We start from the raw sequence: 24,405 nt of genomic DNA, 5'->3' as shown, positions 1-24,405 counted from the left end.
GGTGCTATCAATGTTGAATACAGTTGGACTGCTTTCAGGATTCTTTGATGAATAGACAATTCAAAAGAACAGCTTTTAATGGAAACGGATATCTTTTGTAAAATTATATGTCTTTTCTGTCACTTTTGATCAATTTAATGCATCTTTGCTTTTTTTAATTTCTTAAAAACTTTTTCCAAACAGTAAAGTAAATGCATTAATATGGAACTACATATTACACTCTTTTTTAAACTAAATGTAACAAGGGATCCTTCCATGGCCTGGTTGAAGATCCTGATCTAACTTCTCCTTTTAAAAAGGCATTGAAGTTAGGCATACAGAATTGGCTAGTGCTTCATGCATCAATGTGTATCATTCCTCACAATAATCCACAGTAAATGTGTTTGTTTCTCTTGTTCTGAAACAAACAGCAGTGTGTGCATTCTGCTGAAGAGAGGCAACATGATGAACTGTATCTTTCTGTCCTCATGCTGATGGTCCCTGTGTGGCTCATTGCTATGTGCACAGGGACTGCGGGGACATTGTTTTTTTCGGTGCTGGTCCGTATGGCGTATGTACTGCCTAACCGCAGGGGCTCTCTGAGTAATCGTCAGCAGCAGACATTTTCTAATACCAGTCAAACTCGTGTGGGAGAACAACAAGCAAGGACTGTTAGCAGAGTGGCTCTCATTCAAAAGCTGCTCTTAAATCATCACTTTAGGGCTGTTAGGAGGACAAACTCCCATGTGTCCCTGTCCTCCTCAATTTGCCAGGCTAAAGAGTCTCTAAAGGGATAAAGAGCACATTGCTTCTGATCTAAGTTCAGGTTTCAGTACCATCAGCCCATTGCAATTTCAAGCCAAAGGTTTGGAGACCAAGCTGATTCTAAATCACTTAGCGGCGATATCTAGCATCGCCCACACAGGTTCCTCTCCAGCACTCGTCCATTAAAATCAATACGGCTGTCAGGAGAGGGAAAGACAGGCCATTAGATCTCCACTGTTATCCTGCATTCACTCATATGAAAGAGGTCACAGATGAGTCAATGCGCTTCCTAGAAACAATGATTTGTGAACAATCTTTGTGACGGTTATACGTCATGATTCTATGTGCCTTAAATAAGAGCCAGCCTCGAGTCAAGTACCGCATGGAAGGATGTCCTAATGTTCAAATGTTTGTCAATGAATTGGTTGGCATGCTTTATTGACCTCCTAGGGTAAATGCAGATGCAGAATAGCAGGAAATATGAAGTGCAATCAAACTAGACAGTCAGCATAAGATCTGTATCTCAAATGAAGGCGTTTTCTTTGGTCACATCATTAAAAACTAATCTTGAAAGATGAAAGTGATATTTAGCAAACCAGAAATCACTTTATTTTTCAGTACAGAGCAGCTGAAATGCTGTCGTGTGTGAAATCCCAGTCCGATGCCTGCTGTTGCATTTCATGCTACTAATACATCTACCGTGTAACTTCTACATTAGGCTGATGGTCTATTATTAAGTCCATGTAACAATGTTAATTATTACGGCTCTAGAAAGCACTGATGCTGATGCGTACTCACCAATGCAGTCCAAAATCCACCCCACTGATCCATCGCCTCCGCAGGCTAGCACGCGGAAATTGGGCATGTCTCGAAAAAAGTTGAGCCTGGGAGACATAAAAACAATGAGATGGAGGCTTGCCTTTCATGTATTTGCATGAAAGCTTTCCTTGGTCCAATAACTAAAGTGACTCTGTGGAGTGACAACACTGCAGCAAAGCAAACCTACCCAACAATCTACAGCATTCACACTATTCCCCAGTGGCAACGTACAGTTTACCATTAAGTGCTGTATGTTTGATCTGAAGGATGTTACAGAAGATTTGTGCTATTTTTATTCAGTATCATGGGAGAAAAACTCTGGAAGTCAAACCCATTGAGCCTCGAAAAACATTTCTTTCTTTAAATATCAACTCAAGCCCTTTTTGGCACGGCATTGTTTCTGCATTTCTGACTGTTAAAAGTTTCAGTCCTAAAACTTTTACTTTTTATTTGTTTGTGAACTGGCTTTGAGCCGTGAGACAAGCACTTGAATAAAACTTATTTTCTCAGCTATGACAAAAAAAGAAATGAATTGCACAACAAAAAAACAAACAAACAAATTATAAATCCATATGTTTTCAAACAAATGATCAATGTAATCCATCCTTGCATAATAAAATAATTAAAAATCTGTATTAGCACTTCAGCTCTATCTCTTCACTCTTTACATTAACTAAAGTGACTCTGTGGAGTGACAACACTGCAGCAAAGCAAACCTACCCAACAATCTACAGCATTCACACTATTCCCCAGTGGCAACGTACAGTTTACCATTAAGTGCTGTATGTTTGATCTGAAGGATGTTACAGAAGATTTGTGCTATTTTTATTCAGTATCATGGGAGAAAAACTCTGGAAGTCAAACCCATTGAGCCTCGAAAAACATTTCTTTCTTTAAATATCAACTCAAGCCCTTTTTGGCACGGCATTGTTTCTGCATTTCTGACTGTTAAAAGTTTCAGTCCTAAAACTTTGACTTTTTATTTGTTTGTGAACTGGCTTTGAGCCGTGAGACAAGCACTTGAATAAAACTTATTTTCTCAGCTATGACAAAAAAAGAAATGAATTGCACAACAAAAAAACAAACAAACAAATTATAAATCCATATGTTTTCAAACAAATGATCAATGTAATCCATCCTTGCATAATAAAAAAATAATTAAAAATCTGTATTAGCACTTCAGCTCTATCTCTTCACTCTTTACATTCAGAGGTAAGTACAGTGAAGCAGGACAGAGGCTGAAGAAGACATCACCCTCTGCTGGTCAGGAGCATGTACTGCAGCACAGGGGTGACTTCGGGACATGTCCTGCATACAGACACATGTGGGATTTGCTATAGCACTGAGCGTAGCACGCAAGCAGAGTTGACACACAAGTGTGTGAAAAATTTATAATGTGTAACCTCTTTTGATGGCTCTGACAAACAAGCACTTGAATAAAACTTATTTTCTCAGCTATGACAAAAAAAGAAATGAATTGCACAACAAAAAAACAAACAAACAAATTATAAATCCATATGTTTTCAAACAAATGATCAATGTAATCCATCCTTGCATAATAAAAAAATAATTAAAAATCTGTATTAGCACTTCAGCTCTATCTCTTCACTCTTTACATTCAGAGGTAAGTACAGTGAAGCAGGACAGAGGCTGAAGAAGACATCACCCTCTGCTGGTCAGGAGCATGTACTGCAGCACAGGGGTGACTTCGGGACATGGCCTGCATACAGAAACATGTGGGATTTGCTATAGCACTGAGCGTAGCACGCAAGCAGAGTTGACACACAAGTGTGTGAAAAATTTATACTGTGTAACCTCTTTTGATGGCTCTGACAATGCAGCATGTTTTATGTATGCAGGACAAGAGTGAAAGAGAATAGTAAATGTGCCACTACATTTACCATGAAAATGCAGTCAATTCAAGCAGTTCTCAGTTTGTTGTACCTTCTCAGGTTTATTGCTGTATTGCCATGGAAATGCTCAAACTATGTCAACAACAACAACATCCTCGCCATGGATGTCCACTGAAGTTCAATAGCTGAGTAACACAAGTGGAACATGGCTGTAAGACATCACCCTCTGCTGGTCAGGAGCATGTACTGCAGCACAGGGGTGACTTCGGGACATGTCCTGCATACAGACACATGTGGGATTTGCTATAGCACTGAGCGTAGCACGCAAGCAGAGTTGACACACAAGTGTGTGAAAAATTTATACTGTGTAACCTCTTTTGATGGCTCTGACAATGCAGCATGTTTTATGTATGCAGGACAAGAGTGAAAGAGAATAGTAAATGTGCCACTACATTTACCATGAAAATGCAGTCAATTCAAGCAGTTCTCAGTTTGTTGTACCTTCTCAGGTTTATTGCTGTATTGCCATGGAAATGCTCAAACTATGTCAACAACAACAACATCCTCGCCATGGATGTCCACTGAAGTTCAATAGCGGAGTAACACAAGTGGAACATGGCTGTGTGGTTCTGGACAGGCTTGAGCTGGAATCATGTTTCAGTCTGACTAAATGAGCTCTGCTCCAGATACATTTGTAATGCGCCAGACCCAATCTGTTGAAATGGCAACGTAGGCTGCTGTTGTAGAGATGCGAGTTGCGTAAACAATTCCTTTTCCAATGACATGGGCAACAGAGAACAGATTCTTGAGAAATCTGTGTGTTTCTCCATATAAAGCTGTAAGAGTGGCCTCTTCAAAGCAGACACTTAGCAAAAGAGCACACTTGTCTATTTTCATCTCTCCATCTTATGATATCCACTCAGACCCCTTAGTGTCAATCATCAGTTCGGCAGTTTCACAATGAAATGACCAGGAGATTAAAAAGAAGAAAGATCAGATGAGAATATAACCCAATCTAAGTGGTTTGCTCTCAAATAATCAATCTGCAGTGTTAATAGTGAAGCTGTACTGATAATACACCACATTATATTTACATTTATTCATTTAGCAAATGCATAGATCCAGAACAACACACTCAATTGATTCTGCCATCATTTACTCGCCTTCTTTTAGATTTAAACCTATGACTTTCTTCTGTGGAACACAGAAAATATTGTCTTTTCTGTTCAACAAAGGGAATAAAATCTTAGAGGTTTAGAATGACATGAAGGTGAGTATATAATGACATAATTTTCATTTTTGGGCAAAATATTTTAATATTTCCACTATACAAAATTTCACAAGTAAAACAGAATATTAGAAAGCTAAAACAGAAGTCTAAGAGCAGCATAGAATTTATTTCAGGATTCTTTGACAAATTGAAAAAAGAAGAACAGCATTCATTTGAAATAGAAATCTTTTGTAAAATTATAAATGCATTTACCGTCACTTTTGACCCAATTCATTTATCCTAAACAATTTTTCTTAATAAACAAAATCTTACTGACCCAGAAATTTGAACAATAGTGTATTTATTTAGTTGAACTTTGGCTGCTTTTTCTCTCAGAATAATTATTTGTATTAATGAAGAGCTGTTACCACAAACAATGGCACAGACATTAATGGGACAAGTTAAAAATAGCATATCAAAAAAGGCTGTTCTTGATCTACATGCTTATAAATGAGCTAAGTGCTTACGGAAGAAAATGTAATATCTGGCCATATTGTTCTCCTTGAGTGAAATCAGCAATATCACACAATCCTCAGTCTCTCTCTCTCTCTGTGAATGCTCTCTTCAGGATGAGCAGCGCTCCAGTCGTGACTACAGAACATTGTGTGATGGGGAGGTGGATCTGGGACAGAAGGTTAGCCTGCTTTCCCGCGAAACGACCACTGCTTAGCTTTTGTTCTGTACTTCTCTCTCTCTCTCCTTTTTCCTGAATGAGAATCACTGTTGCACAACCACAGGATGCTGAACAGAATGTACTTGTGTTTTGAGTGGGTTTTTTCACTGCAGTATGTGCAATTGCATAATTGTGCACTAAAATGAAAGTGAGAGCTTAGAGCAAAGAAAAACACAAATGAGATCTCTTTACTAACAAAAACAGTACAAACACTGGAGAGCCAAACACTGCGGCTGCCGTCTGCGGCGCCATCGTAGTGTATCCCGTAGTGTATTAATCTAACAATTAATATCTTAATTGTTTAATTGTTAAGATATTAATTGTTAGATATTAATTGTTAAAAATGCATATCTTAATTGTTAGATAAATGGGGAATAAATTAAGCTTCTGCTTCTTAGATGTTTCTCTTGAGAAAAAAAAGACACCAGAAAAGATATTAATGTCTCAAACTGTGCTCAGATTTGCAAACTTTAATATGAACATTAAAAATTCATGCTGGTAAAAAAAATCCTTAACCCAGCCTACTGTAAACTGATTTAAGCTGGTCTTTCAGTTAAGCCAAGCTAGTTTTTGCTGGGTGACCAGCTGATGGCAGCCTAAAGCCAGCCAAAACCTCTCTAAACCGATTTAGATTTAGGCAAGTTTGCTGATTTAGATCAGCAAACCATCTTAGGCTGGTTTAAGATGTTAAGATGATTTCTCATCAAGTACTTCTGAGATCAAAAGATCTAGTCTATGCCATCTTAAATATATTGCTCTATATCAATGTTGTTATTAGTAACTAAAACTATTGTTGTGCTACTCATTCACTGTATAGACAAACTATCTAATCAAAATGAAATTATCAAAAATATAAAATTGATCAAAAACAAATCAAAATGAGAAATGTACGTAGTCTTGACAACTGAAATAAGTTTCCAAATTTCTAAAGTACTAAAATTACTAAAATGGAAATAAAAACAAATTAAAGCTAAATACAAATATATATATATAGAAATATAAAAAGTTAAAGCCATTTCAAAATATTAATAAATACTTTAATAGTACAAAATAATACTAAAACAAAACTGTTCTTCTTAACATAATGGTCTCATTTGTATTTATTTCTCCTAAAAAAAGGTAATTCAAACCTACAATACAATACGCTCATAAAATAATTTGTAAATATGAACCTCTTACAATGACATTCACAGAGTCCACTGCTTTACTACGGGTTGAAACTGATTTGGACGACCCTGAGCTGGCCTTCTGTTAAAGGCAGGTGGGGTGTATGAGTGAAGAGGCTTTAGTAAAATGGACTCGCTTAAAGAGGAAGCCTCATCGTGACTGACAGGCTCAGAAGAACATTCAGCGCTTGAATGAATATATTTACTCAGCAGGGGGCTGCTTGAGTCATAGTAAATGTCTTGTAGGTCTCTCAAAGTCATCTCCACTTTGCGAGTGGTTCCTCTCTCAGACTAGCTGATTGCAGGTTGGCTCACTTTATTGCAGGTTTGTAGAAGCAAAAAGAAAAGAGAGAGAGGGAGCCATGCCAGAACAAAACAACAGTGAGAATGTCAAACTGTTTTTGAGCAATTCCCTGTCATGACTCAAAAAACGATTTATTCACACATATCTCCCTCGCAATTTGATGGTGGCTTTTAGTAGTCTTACCCCACCATGGGTCCTCCTCGATCCAGACTGTACACCTGTCTGGGGTTAAGCAGGTACTGGAATTTCCGCAGCACCCTGATGAAGACAGATGAGAGCAGAAAAGCATTAAAAGACACACATAGAGGAATGACATTTTTAAACATGTAATCACTGTCAACTTTACATTATAATAGAAGGCTTAAAGGGATAGTTCAGCCAAAAATAAAACTTCTGCCATCATTTACCAACCCTCTTGTCACTCCAAGCCCAAATGACTTATAAAGTAAGGAGGCAAAAAATAAATAAATAAATAATGTTATTATGGATGGAAAATCTTGACGTGCATCCTACCTCTTCTTGGCACCTTCAAAAGAAATCATGAGAGAAGTGCGATGCTCAATTACAAATCGTAAACAAATCGTTATTTTATGTCAAATCTTTTCAATGAATCATTTATGCAGTTCACACAAAAGGTCTAAATGATCTGATCATGAATCAGAAAATCCTACAATGTGATTTTCTGGATTTTTTTTTCTCATTTTGTCTCTCATAGTTGAGGTATACCTATGATGAAAATTACAGGCCTCTCTCATCTTTTTAAGTGGGAGAACTTGCACAATTGGTGGCTGACTAAATACTTTTTTGCCCCACTGTATGTAATTGGATGCAAGTCCCATTTGCAGGAAAAAAAAAAAATAATTCTACTTCTTAATAGTTCTACTTACCCGGTTAAGAAATGTTTTTTTTATTATTAATTATTATTAAACTGTCCTTCTGCTGCAAAACTGTGAATTATTGTTTGTTAGCTAGATAAAATTGGTTAGTTATATTTTTTGTCAAAAATCAATAAAACAATTAGAATATATATAAACCTTTTGCACATTTTTAGAAGAGAAATTGGGTCACATTTGGAATAAATTTTTTTAGAAAAAAATAAAATTTGGCCTTTTCTCCACCCAATTAATCAAAGACATAATTAACAGATTCAAACTGTCCTTCTGCTTCAAAACTGTGAATTTTCATTTGCTTGTTTGTTAAATCAAGTTTGTTTGTTAGTAATTTTTGTCTAAATCATTAAAACCATAAAACAATCAGAATAATATTCAGCATAACCACCATTCATTTTTAGAAGAGAAGATGGGAATAATTGAATCTATTTTTTCAGTAAAATCTAAAAAATAACATTTGGCCTTTTCCCCCCAATGAATCAAATAAATAATCAACAGATTGTTAGCCGCAGATTTAATGTTGGAGCAACATGATGATGAGTAAATGATGACAGAATGTTCTATTTTGGTTGAACTGTTCCTTGAGAAGACACAGACAGACACACATATGGAGCAATGCTATTCTTAAAACGCCATCATTCCATTTAATTATAATAAAAGACCACACAAACCTAGGAATCAAAGAAGTACACACACACACACACACACAGATTGCACACTGTTGCAGCAGTGCTCCTCAATAACCTTGAAGCAATAAAATGATTATTGAGGACTCTGCAATGTCCTTCACTTCTAACTGTGTTAGCTACTCTGCCCCTTTAGTATGCAAAGACACACAGAGAGGAAGAGAGAGAGGAATAGTTAGTTTGAGGTGCGTCACAAGCTATGCTTTTATGTGGGGGTGAGAATTTGAGCACTTATCAACACTGAAGAATTCATTTATTCCCTATGCAAAACAAAAGAATGCAGTCAAGTGTCACGCCCGACCAATGAGCTTTCAGTACGCTGCTCAGGGTGAATATGGTGGAAAAATACACTTGGTACAGTATGATTCAACGGTGACCACTCTGTTCCTTTGTTTGTATCAAAGAACCACCAAAATTGTCTTTCTTTTATAGGGCCAGGGCAGTTATCACATCTTTGTTTGAGCACATGTGTAATAATGGAGGATAATCGGCCAATTAATGGTATTTAAAACTGTGTTGCTATGGTGATGCCAGCACAAAATCCTAAAACCGGTCTCCCGGAGGACGTTGGGTGGGTGGTGAGAGCTGAAACAACACCCACATTCTTCCTCCTTTAACAGCATTACTGTCTCCTGCTAACTTTGATGGTATTTAGGACACTGCCAGTAAGCAAGAAAAAGAGTGGGACTTTTGTTAAACATGTCTATGCAGATTCGACTGACTTCAGATGTTTTGACAAACCTCCTCATTGGATGCATTACAGCAGTATAAGGTTGGAGAATATGAAAAATGATGATGCAATAGTTTGAGCTTCAAAGACATTTACCTCTCACCCTGCCGACCACCACTTTTAAGATTAACCAGCACAAGGAGGGGGTGCGTTCCAGGCAGAGGGGTGATCTTAGAGGCAGAGAGGGAGAAAAAGTTACAAACACACATGTGTGCTTCACAGATTTGCAGGCCCAGTGTGTGTCAGCTGAGAGCTCACCTGCAGTGCCTGACCATCACCGGTGAACTTGAAACACTGGCTGGTGTCCTCAGGGCTGGTACTGGGGGATGACTCTCCTTCACCTCTTTTGACAGCAGAATGACGGTCCTACAGATATACAGACATTACCATAAACATCAACAAACAGAGACGGAGTGAGACAGATGTACATATGAGATAAATATGACAAGACCCATGTCATTTCAGAATCTACCTCACTTTATGATATTTCTCTGTAATTTAGAAAGAACTGATGTTTTAACATTTTTACAGGTCGTTTTACAAATTTTTTATTTGTATGTTTTTTTACAGGAGTTTCTTATGCTCATCAAGGCTGCATTTATTTGATCAAAAATACATGAAAAAAATGTATATTGTGAAATATTATTATGATGTAAAATAACGTTTTTTAAAATTTTAATATACAATAAAATTTAATTTATTCCTGTGACGCAAAGCTGAATTTTCAGCATCATTACTCAAGTCTTCAGTGTCACACGATCCTTCAGAAATCATTCTAATATGCTGATTTATTATCAGTGCTGGAAACTGTTGTGCTGCTTAATATTTTTTTGGAACCTGTGATACTTTTTTCCAGGATTCTTTGATGAATAAAATGTTAAAAGGAAGAGCATTTATTTAAAATAGAAACATTATCGTTCAAAAGTTTGGGGTCAGTAAATTTTTATTCTTTCGTTTTTTGAAAGAAATTAAAACTTTTATTCAGCAAGGATGTGTTAAATTGTTAAGAAGTGATAGCAAAGATTTACATTGTTAGAAAATATTTATATTTTGAATAAATGCTGTTCTTTTTAACTTTTTATTCATCAAAGAATCCTGAAAAAAGTAGCGCAGTTTCCAAAAAAAATATTTGGCAGCACAACTGTTGCCAAAATTGATAATTCTAATAATAAATCATATTAGAATGATTTCTTAAGGATCATGTGACACTTTATACTGGAGTAATGGCTGATGGAAACTCAGCATTGCATCACAGAAATAAATTATATTTTAAAGGATATTAAAATAGAAACCATTATTTTATATTGTAATAACATTTTGCAAGATTACTGTTTTTTTCTGTATTTTTGATCAAATATATGCAGCCTTCATGAGCAAAAGAGAATTCTATAAAAACATTACAAGTCTTACTGATCCCAAACTTTTGACTGGTATATATATATATATAATTGTCCAGGACCCACCCATGAAAAAAAATTGTACTGGGATCCTTGCATTTTAGCATATCAGAAAAGTGCAGTGGGAGAGACTGAACTGACCAGAACAACAGGGCAGATGTACGACGGCAAAAGTGTGTGATCTTTTAATGGTCCACCGTCACACTCAGGCTTCACGTTAGACGCACACTTGTTATGGAGCTGGAAAACATACAAATATAGATGAGGAGTGGTGAAAAAAGACACATCAAGAATGGACTGGATCTTTTGTAACTTCTTGTTTTATCCTCACTAATCTGATCCAGCAAAACGACATTAAAGGGGTCATATGATGCTGCTAAAAAGAACATTATTTTGTGTATTTGGTGTAATGAAATGTGTTTATGCGGTTTAAAGTTAAAAAACACAAATGTGCCGGCGATCCACAGCACTAAGTTGATGTATTCCCTCAGTGACCAGCACGGATCAGCTCCAGGTATGACGAAGCGGATATTGTCCTCTTTTGAAAGACTAAACAAAGTAGTTTCGCTTCACAACGAAAAACACAGCGGCTTAGCGTGAGCTGAAGCCGGGCAAGAGCGAGCTGAGGCGGCGGGGTCGAGAACGGCGGTCCCGGCGAAGGAGCGGTGAAAACGGTGAAAGCCGATCCGGCGATTCACAGCATTAAGTTGATGTATTTCCTCAGCGACCAGCATGGATCAGCTCCAGGCATGATGAAGCAGATATCGTCCTCTTTTGGAAGACCAAACAAAGTAGTTTCGCTTTCACAACGAAGCACACAGCGTCTTCAGGACATGGCGGAAGCGGCAACAGTACTACAGCGAGAATAATAGTTATGCCTTCTTTCTTTGCATGAACATTGGGCGGCGTTATGCAAATCTTCCCACATAGTGAGGTAGAAATGTGGGGGCGTGTTCGAACGAGCCGTTTTAGGTAGGTGTGGCTGACTCTTAACTTTTATAAAGAATATCTCTTTGGATTTGAGACTTTAGTCTTTGCAAATTTACAGATCTTCTTTATGCACCAAGAGCTTGTAACACTCCAAAGAGAAAGGAAAAAATGGAATTGCATCATATGACCCCTTTAAATGTTAGGGACAAAGAGGCCAGCAGGATCTGTACTTGATATTAAATTAGTTGCAGGCTTAGAGTTGAAACTGTCAGGAGAGATAGTTCAGAGAGCGTGCAGGAGCATATAATGTGATAATAAAAATCATTATGTAGAGAAAAAGCCTTTGAATGAGTGTTAAGTGCTGACACTTATCTTTATTAGGGCTATTTTAAAAACAAATTGGCCACATCCACTAAATGGTGTAAAAGTTTAGTGACGAACACCACCAAGTGGTGAGAATAATTATTACATAAATATGGCTTTTAGAAAAATCGACCACAACTGTATTATACTGAGATAAACATAACAAAATTAATTCCCATTAGTCATTGCTCAAGGCCTCTTAAAAAAATTAGAATTAATATTACTAAAAATACTTTTTTTTAGCAAGTTGTGGACTCTTGCTGGCCACAGTAAGTCAGTATATACTCACAGTGATTTGACACCAAACACAGTGAAGGCCTGTTAGGCCTTGATAGCACTTGATACTGCGGTGGCATTTGTCACATTTTGTTGGGGAGTTGCCCTCCATCCAAATGTGCTGCATAGCCTAGAGACACATTGAACAGAGACTCATTATTTATTTTAGTTGGGAAATACTCAAACAGCCCATCTATACATTACTGAAATTATTATCCAGCTCTGTCATGCATTTATAAGGCATTTGTACAAGAATTCTATCACTATCTGCAATATTATTTCACTTTATTGACTAAAACATTCACCTCACAAGGCAAAACCTCAAGTGAGAAAGTAAAAAAATTATTATTAAAAAAAAAATGATTTTCCTTGAATAAACAGGATAATAGTAAAGAAATAATAATAATCTGTTGGAATGTACTAAAAGAAATGCACCCATATGTTATAATACACATTCAGTGATTTTTTTTGTTGGTCAAAGCTTTCAAAATTATCCTTTAGGAAGAACTGCAAATTGCATTTCCCTTTAGTCTAACAACTAATGTTAAAAAGTCACTAAAAATGTATACTACAATATATAGTATGTGAGATGAAGGTAAGACTACTGAAGAAACTTACAGCACATTACTTTGAATTTGACAGTGTATAATATTTTTACACAAGCCCCAAGTCTTAATAAACACCTTAAGCGTGAGAACTGATATTTACACTGTTCATTGAAATTTTATAGCTTTTTACACTAAAATTACACTCCACATTACTTAACACATCACACAATACACTCTCTAATAATCTAATGACAACATTTTTTGAACGCAGTGCCTTCCATCTCTACAGTAATTACTGCATGAGGAGCGCAAGTCCTAAAGAGAAGTCAGTGACTACTAAAATTGTGCTGTGTGATCTCAGTCTTTCCCCTCTAGTTCTCAGTACAGAAAAAAAGATATTACACACAGGATGTTCTCATAGCCTTTCTGACATGTCCACAGAACATTACTTTGAGGTTAAACACGAGTCATTTACTAATAATAGAAGATTGTGTTTGTTAGAACTATGAGCTCTGTACCTAACAAATCAATCTGGGAATCCCAGTTTCTGGATTTACTGTAAATTTTTAGAGAAAACATTCAGTTTAAACACAGTGAGTATTGTTATGTTGTTTATGCACTCACATTGGTGTGTCTGCGGGACTTGGCGTAGGTGCTAATGCAAGGAGCAATGTCTTTGGACACACAGCGCTCATGGACTGTGTACTTGCATACTGCCAAACAAAAGACAGGACTGTGAGAGATGGGAGGGAAACACTTCAAATGGAAAACTACACACCATCAAGTCAGACACATCAGATATAAAAAAGGTGAGAGATAACATAGACAGAATGACAGAAAGACAGATCAACAGACAGAACAAAACAGATATAATTAGACAAAATCACAGATGATAGACAGACAGACAGACAGACAGACAGACAGATACTCACGTGAGCAGCAAAGGCCCTGCTTTCGTACTCCTAACAACATTGTGTGGCAGTAATTACAGTATGCTGGCTTGTTGAAATGCTTCAGTCTCCATACATGCTGCCCATCTTCCTGTACATTCTGAATGTATGTAAAAGAGGAACAGGAATTAAGATACTGTATCTTAATGTATTGTTTCCTCTTTATAACTCACTGTTCGTTTCTTCTCACCGTCTCCATTCCCAGCAGTACCAGGAGTGGTATGGTGGTCATTCCTCCTCTGATCCATTCCTCTAATGTGACCGTTCCATCCCGGTCATAATCAATCTCCTCCATCATCTCCTTCAGAATCTACAATATAAGACATAAAATAAGGGACAATAAGATATGGATTCCATAATGCATGTTGGGATTGCCTGGTGGAAATGCTTAAAGTGATTCATACTGGTCGTAGTTCTGTAGAGTCCCATTCTAGGTACTCAGCTACATGGACCATCTGGTTTATGATGCGGTCGAGCTCCTAAATCGACAGATATAATTGCTTTAGATATTATACACTATAAAGCATAGTTTTCAAATTCACTTTTTTTATGAAGCCTGATATTCCCAGCTATCAGTTCAAAGTTACATAAAAAAAATAAAACTATAATATTTTGAGACAGTCTCTGAATCACCAAGGTCTGATAGTGTTAAGATGAATGAAACATTCAAGGATGATAATAATATAAAAAAAAAATCACCAGACTAACAACTCAACACAATGACATAACGCACTGTAACTGTGTATGTTGTATTCAACTTATGTAAATCTCACATTAAATGTGTACTGTGCATTATTAACTCCTTGTTGTTTACAGTATCTAACCACAAAGCCAAACAACTGGACGTTTCAACATAACACATTATAATGGAGATTTCAGACTTACCGAACTGTCCAGCAGACCATTGCCATCTGTGTCGTAGAGCCTGAACATGACTTTAGGGTGAAAGAAGTGAAAGATAAGAGACTGTATCTTTTTGTAGTGTGGCAAATATTTGTCAAGTACAGACCCCATGCTAGCACCTGGAGCTCAGGTTATCAAAGGGCAGACTGAGGCAGCTAGTGAGGATTAGCTTTGGGCAGAAATAACTTCCTATGCTAAAGAAAGCTTGCCTATGCTAACTCCATGGTAAATAAGGCCAGGAGCAGAGATAAGCCCTTACGAAATAAGAGGAAGAGATTCGGGAAGTCTTCTGTCACTCTCACTATGTGTAGGTCAGAGGTCAATTAAAACACAGAACTGACCTAACTGTGACTCAAAAAGATTAAATAGCTAATAACTTATAGCTACTTGCAGATTTCTTTTTAAATAAAAGTATTCTTTTATTCTTAAAGGACACATTAAATTGATCAAAAGTGACAGTAAAGACATTTATAATTTTACAAAAGATTTCTATTTCAAACAGATTCTGTTCTTTTGAACTTTCTATTTATCAAATAATCTTAAAAAAATGTATTACGGTTTCCACAAAAATAATATTAAGCAGCACAACTGTGATTCAGCACTGATAAGAAGAAGAGATTTTTCTTAAGCACCAAATATTAGGATGATTTCTGAAGGATCATGCTACACTGATAACTGGAGTAATGGCTGCTGAAAATTCAGCTTTGCATCACATAGGCAACAGTAACTGAAATAAAACTAAACTATTCAAACATCTCAAAGATCCATATCTGCATTTCATATGCTGTGTTTAATTATGAACTGTCAGGAATGAGGTGACTTTTCACATAGTATTAGTCACTATTGACTAATTCTATGCTTTCTGTGGTTAGGCACGACTGGTTTTGAGACATAATTTACAAAATTACTTAAAATACTGTTGGTTTTCCGTTTTTTTTTCTTTTTCTTTAGAGGAACTTTGGAAAAGTGGGAATTAATGAGGATATGTTGTCTTAATGTAAATAAGAAGGAGATTAAAGGAAGAAACCTGGCTTCTCATAACATCATCATAACAAAGAAACACGTTGTCTTTGCTTTAACATGAACAAGCTCTAACACCAACTATCAATATTCAAAATATCAATAATCAAAAAATATATGACCAAATAAGTATTTGAAAATGTCTTAAAGTGAATCTTAAAATTTCCTAAAGACAGCTAAGATTTAAAAAAAAATGCTTTCAGGAAAACGGTTTTTGAATAATTTCCAACTTACACTCAAGCTTGTCCTCTGGTGTTCCCCTCTCCAGCAGGGACAAGTAGCACACAATGTCTTTAAGGAAGACCACTTGGGGTGACGGTGATCCTTTTTGTGGAGAAGGACTCCTCCGGAGAGATGTACGATTTTCAGATTGATTACGCTCTGGAAGAGTGTTAATTATAATATGTAAAATATATGAGTAATGACACCAGATATCACACCAAAGTATTTGTGTGGGAGCATCATGATTCTGATCAGCCAATATTGCTTTATAAGACCCTTGTCATGGATTAAATGTGTAAAAAAGGGCGGTGAAGATCAAGGTTGTCCCCGACTCTGACCTGGGGAGAGGCGCGGGGAGTTGGTAGTCTTGGAGAGAGCCAAAGCATTGCTGCTGCTGCTGCTCGCTGGGGGATTGGGCTGCGTGCCGGGCGACCGGTGGGGGCCTCTGGGTGTGTGGCCCCCTGTGCCTGAGCGTTGTGAGGAGGAGCGGGAGGAGCAGGGTGATGTGGTGGCCCCTGAGCCTTGAATGATTCCTGCAGAGTTCTCTGGTGTATGTCGGCTCATAGCGCTCAAAATACTCTTTCCATTCATACCTACCATGAAAAAAGCAGTACAGGAAGATAGAGAGAGAGTAGAATGAAAGTGCCAATCTGAAATGAGACAGGAAGCAACATAGCGTAGGGCCTCATTCACTGTGTACACACTAATTTGTGTAAAACCTGTGCGTGAACATTATAACACAGTATATATATATATATATATATATATATATATATATATATATATATGTGTATGTATATATGAAACTGAAATATTGTGAATTATTATTTCAATAAAAAATTACTGCTCTACTTCTATATAAATAGTTTAATTATATGAAATGCAATTTATTCCTGTGATGGCAAAGCTGAATTTCCAGCAGTCATTCCTCCAGTCTTCAGTGTCACGTTATCAGAAAAGGATATTACTGGTTAATATTTTTGTGTAAACCATCATACATTTTAGGATTCTTTGATGACTATGAAGTTCAAAAGAATGGCATTTCTTTAAAATAGTATATATTTATAAAAATATATTTTGCAAAATAATTTTATTTTTTCTCTAGTTTTCAAACAGACACTCTATACAAAATGTATTTACTGAGTGTCATCTGCTTTGCTCATTCAGAATGAAATGGATTCATAAACATTAGAATAAAATATTTATGTACACACCTGTTATGAACCCAGTGAACATTTTGCATGAGAACCTATTCTGCACACATAAATAGGAACACTTGTACAAAAATATTAGTGAATGAGACCCACTGAGTTGGCTTTATATTGCTTGTTGTTACTGGTCTGTTTACACCTGGACAGCACTTTGAACTATTCAGTTTTCGGGAAGTTTTGGAAACCAGACAGGTAGAAAGACACATGGCAGAGATTTTTAATATTGCACAAGATACTAAGGAGGAAGCTGACGGTACATCACGATTGTCGCCACAGCTGCACAGTGGTTGACTTGACACAATGGATGAAAATCAAATCTGTCACTGGTTGCAACTAAATAAAAAGAGCTGCCAAGACACACCAAGACAACACATAACAACACTAGGTGAAGTAACACATTTGAGTCATGTGATGTAAGCTTCTGTCCAATCAAATCACACCACACTTGCTGTGGTACCTGTTATGGGTGCACAGGCTACTTCGGTCTGTATAGTGATGCCTGCATCAATGGACTTGGGCTCTGCAGACACAGGGGTCAAAGTAAAGTGGAATAGGAATAAAGCAAGAAGGACAGAGGAAAAGATGCGACCAGGCAGGACAGCTTAATATGGCAGATTTATCACTACCACAATGAGTTTCTCATTTAGCAGTAACATTCGCTGACTCGGTTGCATTAAAGACAAATGGAGCAACAGAAATCACTGATTGTACTGTATTTGCCAGTCCAGAGAAATCAAGGCACTAGATGGCACTGTTGGCTGTCGAACTATTTATACAGTCAACTAATATCTGCCTTAAATCACATCAGGTCAACAATGATAGTAGTGATTCAGACACAAAGCCACCGGCATCTTTTCATTAAAGTGTACTCTTGCATCATGCTTGCCTTTATGTAAGTTTTGTCTTTATAGAACAATGGCCCAAAAGTCATGTAGAGCATGTAAAGCGGACAGCAGGTCTCCCGACAAGAGGTTTCTCCGTTCTCCAGACGTCTACCAGTTCATTATTTGAGTCATGCAGACTGAGGGTTTGTTACAAACAAGTTTACAAGAAAACTTGTTATGCAGTTTAATCTAATTCAAATGAAAAGATAAAGTGGGATCTGAGACCAAAGGTGAAAGTACTTTATTTTTTATGTAGTATACAACTGTTTCCAACATTACTGATAATAAGAAATGTGTCTTGAGCACCAAATCAGCATATTAAAATTATTTCTGAAGGATCCTGTAACACTAAAGACTGAAGTAATGATTGCTGAAAATTCAGCTTTTCCATCACATAAATTATATTTATATAAAATATATTCAAATCTAAAACAGATAAATTATATTTTTTCATAATATTACTGTTTTTACTGTTTTTTTTCTTCATCAAATAAATGCAGGCTTGGTGAGCATAAGAAGAAATACTTCTGAACGGTAATACTTCTGCATAAGAAGAAATACTTCTGAATGGTTATCTATTACACAGATTTTACTAAGCTCAACATTTGAACGGTAGCGTATATGTTTCCATCAGTATAACATGTTGAGTAAATTGAAAGAAATATTTCATGAATAATTTCATTTTATTTGGTTTGTACCCCTTTTGGATTAATGGCAGCAGTGCCCTAGCTGAACTCCAAAAGTCTGATTAGTGACTTAGAAATTGTGCGGAATTGTAAATATTTCTTTTTTTATGTCACGAGTAGGGCTGCCACTAACGACTATTTTTATTTTGATTAATCTATCTACTAATTTATCGATTAATCGATTAATCTAAACGATTCATTTCCCACAAAAAAATCTACAATTTTACTTAAGAATATTTTATTAAACCAAATGAAATCCAAATTTCTATGAAATCCTTTTTTAAAGCAAAAGTAAAGTGCATCCATCTCATAGTCCAAATCACTGAAATCAAAGTTCAGTATTATAGTGTAAGAATGTCAATATATCCACGTGTTCTAGTCTACTAATAATACAATTATAATCAAAAAACACCAGAAATGTTATTTACCAGAATTTATTTAGGAGAAAAACGTAAACGTGCAGTATTTCTGAAAAAAAAATTTTTTTTTTTTTAATTTAAAAAAATTTAATAAAATTAATTAATTGGAGATGCTTTTGATTATTAAAATTTAATGGAACCATTAAAATGGAATCCAGAAAATGCAGGAAAACAGAATTTGGTAAAGATAAAACTGTAAAACTCAATTAATTAGACAGGCTTTTTGATAAATAAAATATAATTTAACCATTAAAACAGAGTATAGAAAAATGGATTTCATAGGGCCCTATAATTATAATACTTTTTTTGTGGTAATAAAAATAGATGTAAGTGAACAATAACCTTTAAAATTACTTAAAATACATATATAATAGCAATGAGGCAATAATAATTAGTTATGAATTAGTTCAAATAAAGTATCAAAAGCAAGAAATCATACGGTTTTATTGAACAAAACTGTTAAAATACATAATGTATTATAAACAATAGAGCTAATGTACATTACGCAGTACAACAAAGGCCTGCATGGGCACCAATGGCCTGATGATTATTTTTACTCATTGCTGTGCGATCTAATACTTGTTTAATATTTACCAAGCACCATTTCATTCAATTGTCCACTTAATCTTTAATATTTGGCCATTTCTTTAGGACAGAAATGCTATAGCCACTTTAATTAAAAGAATATGTGGACATCAAAACGTGTAAACTGAGTGTTTGAGCTTTTATTTTGAAACGGCGGTTAGTCGACGCGAGCAAAATGAAGTCGAGGATTTAAAAAATCGAATAGTCGAATAAAATCGACGAATCGCGACAGCCCTAGTCACGAGGTTCAACATTTCTCAAAATCTTAAAGCTTACTTCCAGTTTTAAAATGGATTTGAATCTGGACCCAACTGTAAGCATGTTTCACTGCAGTTCCTCATCCACAGCTCCCAAAACAGTAACCTCAGAAGAAACTGACACCTGTTTCTCCTATTAAAACTGTTCAAATAAATATGAAATCCAGATTATACGATCCGTTATTGAAAAAGACTATTTACCTAGCATGCCTGCTCCAGATCGAGAAGCGTCAGGGGAGCTGCCTCCACCATTCTTGCTCTTGAAGGAGGTGAAGAGGTGTTTGCAAAGTTCCTCAGGGATGTCATTCTCCAGATAGGTCGCCATGAACAGCTGGAAGCCCTCATAATCGATGGGCTGCAGGAGACAAGTGGAGAGATGATGAGAAATGAGAAGACTGGGAAGCCTGAGAGACTAAATAAAGCCATGAATATTCAGCTTCCTGCTCCTATATGTTTTCAGGAGAGAGGATGTTCCTGTCATTGGGCATGAATGACACACTCAAGCATTTCATTATGACACATGGTAACAAAAATACAGAGGGAGCTCACTGACACACATTAAAGTATAGTAAAAACACATACATTTGCACATTTTTTTTTGCTGCTCATAGAAACAAAATCATCTGAGGTTACAAAAACACCACGATGAAGAGGCCGTTAATACAATTTAAAGTAGCACAGACACATGGCTCACGTTAAAAAGTACTGGGTGCGACCTTTGCCCTTCAGTAGACATTATAGCAAGACTATCCTGTTAGAGAGGAATGGGCCAGGGCATGCAGTCTGTAGACACATTGAACCACAGAACATGCAAACCCAGAAGGTAACAGCTTACTTGGTTGAGAACATCTTGCTTCTGTGTGGCAGTCAGAGATATATGAAGAGGGTAGAGGGAAAGAGGGGTTATATACACCGCAGTGGCTGTTCGTGCAGAGGGAAGGGATCAGTGAATGGTGTTACCTTTCATATCCTCTGAATGAATAGACATTATTCCATCTTTAATGCTGTATTGTGTTAGTCCATCTGCATCATACTTAATGCTGTTTTGCAGGTTTAGTGGCAAGAGAATCCATTGGTTTATTTGCATAATCCGGACTTAGTTCTTTAAGGTGGTAATTTTCTCTCAGTAAAAAAAAAAGTGTGCAATAAAGGACTAAAAAAGGGGAACAGCTTTATTACCGTTGATGAAAACTAAACAAAAACAGTCTTGTTAACTGAAATAAAAATGAGCATAGCTGGAGAAAAAAGAAACTAAACAAAAATACAGTTGGTAAGATTTTTGTTTTGTTTTGAAGTTTAAAGTAAAATGTTTTCAAGTTTCTTATGCTGACCGGGGCTGCATTTATTTGATTAAGAACAGTAATGTAACATACACAAAATGTTATTGGCCCAAAACTAAATTTTAAAAAAGTAATAATAATAATAATTTTGATACATGCTATATTATAAAACTTGTAATCTCTACAACCCACTGCCATTAAACACGAAAATACCACCAGACAGCAAAAACACCAGGCTGTGCTGAAAACATTAAACTAAATTAAATAATAAAAGAAAAACTAAACTAAACTAAAACGAACAATGACAGTGAAAACTAACGAAAACAAAAATTGCAGAGACAACCTGAAAATAAAACAGGAATGAAAACAATATATCTTGAAGAGAATTAACTAAGTATGATGGTTTAGGCACATGATTCAATACACGGGCACAAAAGCACCCACAAAATCTGTGCTGAAGACAATTTTCATGGCATTGTGGATGATTTCCCCTTCAATCATACCATTGCAGGAATGAACAAACCTAAATCCTTTGGATCCCTCTTGTTGCTGAAATGAAGCTGGAAACAGGCAAAAAGCCAGTAAGGCAAAAACAGGCAAGACAATATATGAAGAGGGTAGAGGGAAAGAGGGGTTATATACACCGCAGTGGCTGTTCGTGCAGAGGGAAGGGATCAGTGAATGGTGTTACCTTTCATATCCTCTGAATGAATAGACATTATTCCATCTTTAATGCTGTATTGTGTTAGTCCATCTGCATCATACTTAATGCTGTTTTGCAGGTTTAGTGGCAAGAGAATCCATTGGTTTATTTGCATAATCCGGACTTAGTTCTTTAAGGTGGTAATTTTCTCTCAGTAAAAAAAAAAGTGTGCAATAAAGGACTAAAAAAGGGGAACAGCTTTATTACCGTTGATGAAAACTAAACAAAAACAGTCTTGTTAACTGAAATAAAAATGAGCATAGCTGGAGAAAAAAGAAACTAAACAAAAATACAGTTGGTAAGATTTTTGTTTTGTTTTGAAGTTTAAAGTAAAATGTTTTCAAGTTTCTTATGCTGACCGGGGCTGCATTTATTTGATTAAGAACAGTAATGTAACATACACAAAATGTTATTGGCCCAAAACTAAATTTTAAAAAAGTAATAATAATAATAATTTTGATACATGCTATATTATAAAACTTGTAATCTCTACAACCCACTGCCATTAAACACGAAAATACCACCAGACAGCAAAAACACCAGGCTGTGCTGAAAACATTAAACTAAATTAAATAATAAAAGAAAAACTAAACTAAACTAAAACGAACAATGACAGAGTGAAAACTAACGAAAACAAAAATTGCAGAGACAACCTGAAAATAAAACAGGAATGAAAACAAAATTAAAAATATAAAGAGAGAAATATCTTGAAGAGAATTAACTAAGTATGATGGTTTAGGCACATGATTCAATACACGGGCACAAAAGCACCCACAAAATCTGTGCTGAAGACAATTTTCATGGCATTGTGGATGATTTCCCCTTCAATCATACCATTGCAGGAATGAACAAACCTAAATCCTTTGGATCCCTCTTGTTGCTGAAATGAAGCTGGAAACAGGCAAAAAGCCAGTAAGGCAAAAACAGGCAAGACATGTAGGAGAGAAGGAAATGGGGGTGAAAACAGAGGAACTTGCATGCAAAGGTAGGCTATGCTTGAGGGACTGCAAACGGTGAGCAGATACACACCAAAAACAGGAAGGTGAAAGTAACTGCACCCAAATGACTCTTTGTCTCACTATTAGCAAATGCGTTTATGTTTTGCTGGTGTGAAAAGCAAATTGCAGGAATGAACAAACCTAAATCCTTTGGATCCCTCTTGTTGCTGAAATGAAGCTGGAAACAGGCAAAAAGCCAGTAAGGCAAAAACAGGCAAGACATGTAGGAGAGAAGGAAATGGGGGTGAAAACAGAGGAACTTGCATGCAAAGGTAGGCTATGCTTGAGGGACTGCAATGGTGAGCAGATACACACCAAAAACAGGAAGGTGAAAGTAACTGCACCCAAATGACTCTTTGTCTCACTATTAGCAAATGCGTTTATGTTTTGCTGGTGTGAAAAGCAGCACAACCAGCCGTGGCTGTAAGAGAAACTTCCTGTCTGGCTTTCAAATGTGTAAAAACACAGAGGTTGGCCCCGCTATCAAATAATGCAGGAAACAATGAGCCGTTTCTTTAACCTTTCACTGGCGCCCATTTTTACAGACACTCTTGATTTGAAAAAGGTTACAGTGTCACCATAATTAAACTTCATTATGAAAAGGCACTCAAAATAGCCGTGACTTGTTGAGACTGCGATGAAGGATATTTACAGCCCGACCTCAGTCAGACAGTCAATCACAGCTGTATCCATGAGTGAAATACAGGGCTGTCATCAGAAGTAGGCAGCACAGTGGCACTCATGGAATGTCACCTCCATTTTGTGATACTCCCAGACTTTATGAGTTAAAGGTGGTCACAACTGAACTGATGAACAATGCGAAGCATGCAATGTCACACCACAGCCAACCTGGCGTCAGCTTCAGAACCATTAATTGCCACTGGTGCTTATTCACTATTGATTCAGCCATGGCTCTGGGTAACAACCTGTGGCGCCAAACCCTGAGCAGCCTCTTATTTATGTCAGTGCGGAAGAGAGGAGAGAAATATAATGGTGACACTCCATAAAGCAAATTATAGATGCGGCTGCCTGCTGGCTTTATTGTCACGGCAACATGATGCATGGGCTTTATGATGTCAGTGAGGACTTTCTCCAATAGCAGGCAATATCTGGCCACTTCGTTTCAGGGAGCGGATGACTAAGCATTTCCTGTAATGACTTGCGGCCTGAGTCAGGTTGTATCGGTGTTCTGTCAAGTCACAGCCAGAGGCTCCACTGCCTCTAAACAGATCATTTAATCTGGCGAGATCACGGCAGCTCCTGCCATTACATACCTGTTCAGGGTTGTACTTGGAAAGGACACCATTTCCATGAAACTCTTCCAGGACATCTTTAAGCTTCTTGGAGGAATCTGGAGAAAAAAAATAAAAAGGAAAAGGAAAACACTTAGTTAGATATACAGCTGTACTCGTAAGTGTAGATACTAATGCTTTACTGGCAAGCTGTAACTCTGCTAATATTCGTATAAAATAAAATAAAATAAAATAAAAAATGATTTTAGCTCCCAACATATTGGCTGATGTTCTACAGCACATCTCCTTTTCATGAGGCCCTTTCATTAGCAAATTCACTTGAAAACCAGGAACATTACAAGCAGAACAACATTTGTTAATCTTGCATCTTGGGTGTGTTTCATAA

The 24,405-nt window shown here is 36.6% G+C and overlaps 1 protein-coding gene across 1 annotated transcript in view; it reads right to left on the bottom strand.

The window, feature by feature from the left end:
• The window catches only part of LOC107555039 (diacylglycerol kinase beta-like), a 99,379-nt gene that overhangs the window by 52,905 nt on the left and 22,069 nt on the right, over positions 1-24,405 (bottom strand). Inside the window, exons 3-19 of the mRNA XM_016237722.1 lie at positions 24,042-24,118; positions 20,622-20,642; positions 19,988-20,141; positions 17,413-17,475; positions 16,083-16,337; positions 15,757-15,903; positions 14,485-14,534; positions 14,004-14,078; positions 13,790-13,909; positions 13,582-13,699; positions 13,274-13,362; positions 12,115-12,231; positions 10,674-10,772; positions 9,394-9,501; positions 9,232-9,305; positions 7,013-7,087; positions 1,543-1,628 (exon numbers count right to left, since the gene is read on the bottom strand). Of these exons, the coding sequence (XP_016093208.1) occupies positions 1,543-1,628; positions 7,013-7,087; positions 9,232-9,305; positions 9,394-9,501; positions 10,674-10,772; positions 12,115-12,231; positions 13,274-13,362; positions 13,582-13,699; positions 13,790-13,909; positions 14,004-14,078; positions 14,485-14,534; positions 15,757-15,903; positions 16,083-16,337; positions 17,413-17,475; positions 19,988-20,141; positions 20,622-20,642; positions 24,042-24,118 (1,728 nt within the window). The remainder of the gene's footprint in view (positions 1-1,542; positions 1,629-7,012; positions 7,088-9,231; positions 9,306-9,393; positions 9,502-10,673; positions 10,773-12,114; positions 12,232-13,273; positions 13,363-13,581; positions 13,700-13,789; positions 13,910-14,003; positions 14,079-14,484; positions 14,535-15,756; positions 15,904-16,082; positions 16,338-17,412; positions 17,476-19,987; positions 20,142-20,621; positions 20,643-24,041; positions 24,119-24,405) is intronic.

The sequence above is a fragment of the Sinocyclocheilus grahami genome, unplaced genomic scaffold (genome assembly GCF_001515645.1).
Source record: "Sinocyclocheilus grahami isolate Dianchi unplaced genomic scaffold, SAMN03320097.WGS_v1.1 scaffold523.1, whole genome shotgun sequence".
Classification (NCBI taxonomy): Eukaryota; Metazoa; Chordata; class Actinopteri; order Cypriniformes; family Cyprinidae; genus Sinocyclocheilus; species Sinocyclocheilus grahami.
This window is presented reverse-complemented; position numbering and strand designations above follow the sequence as displayed.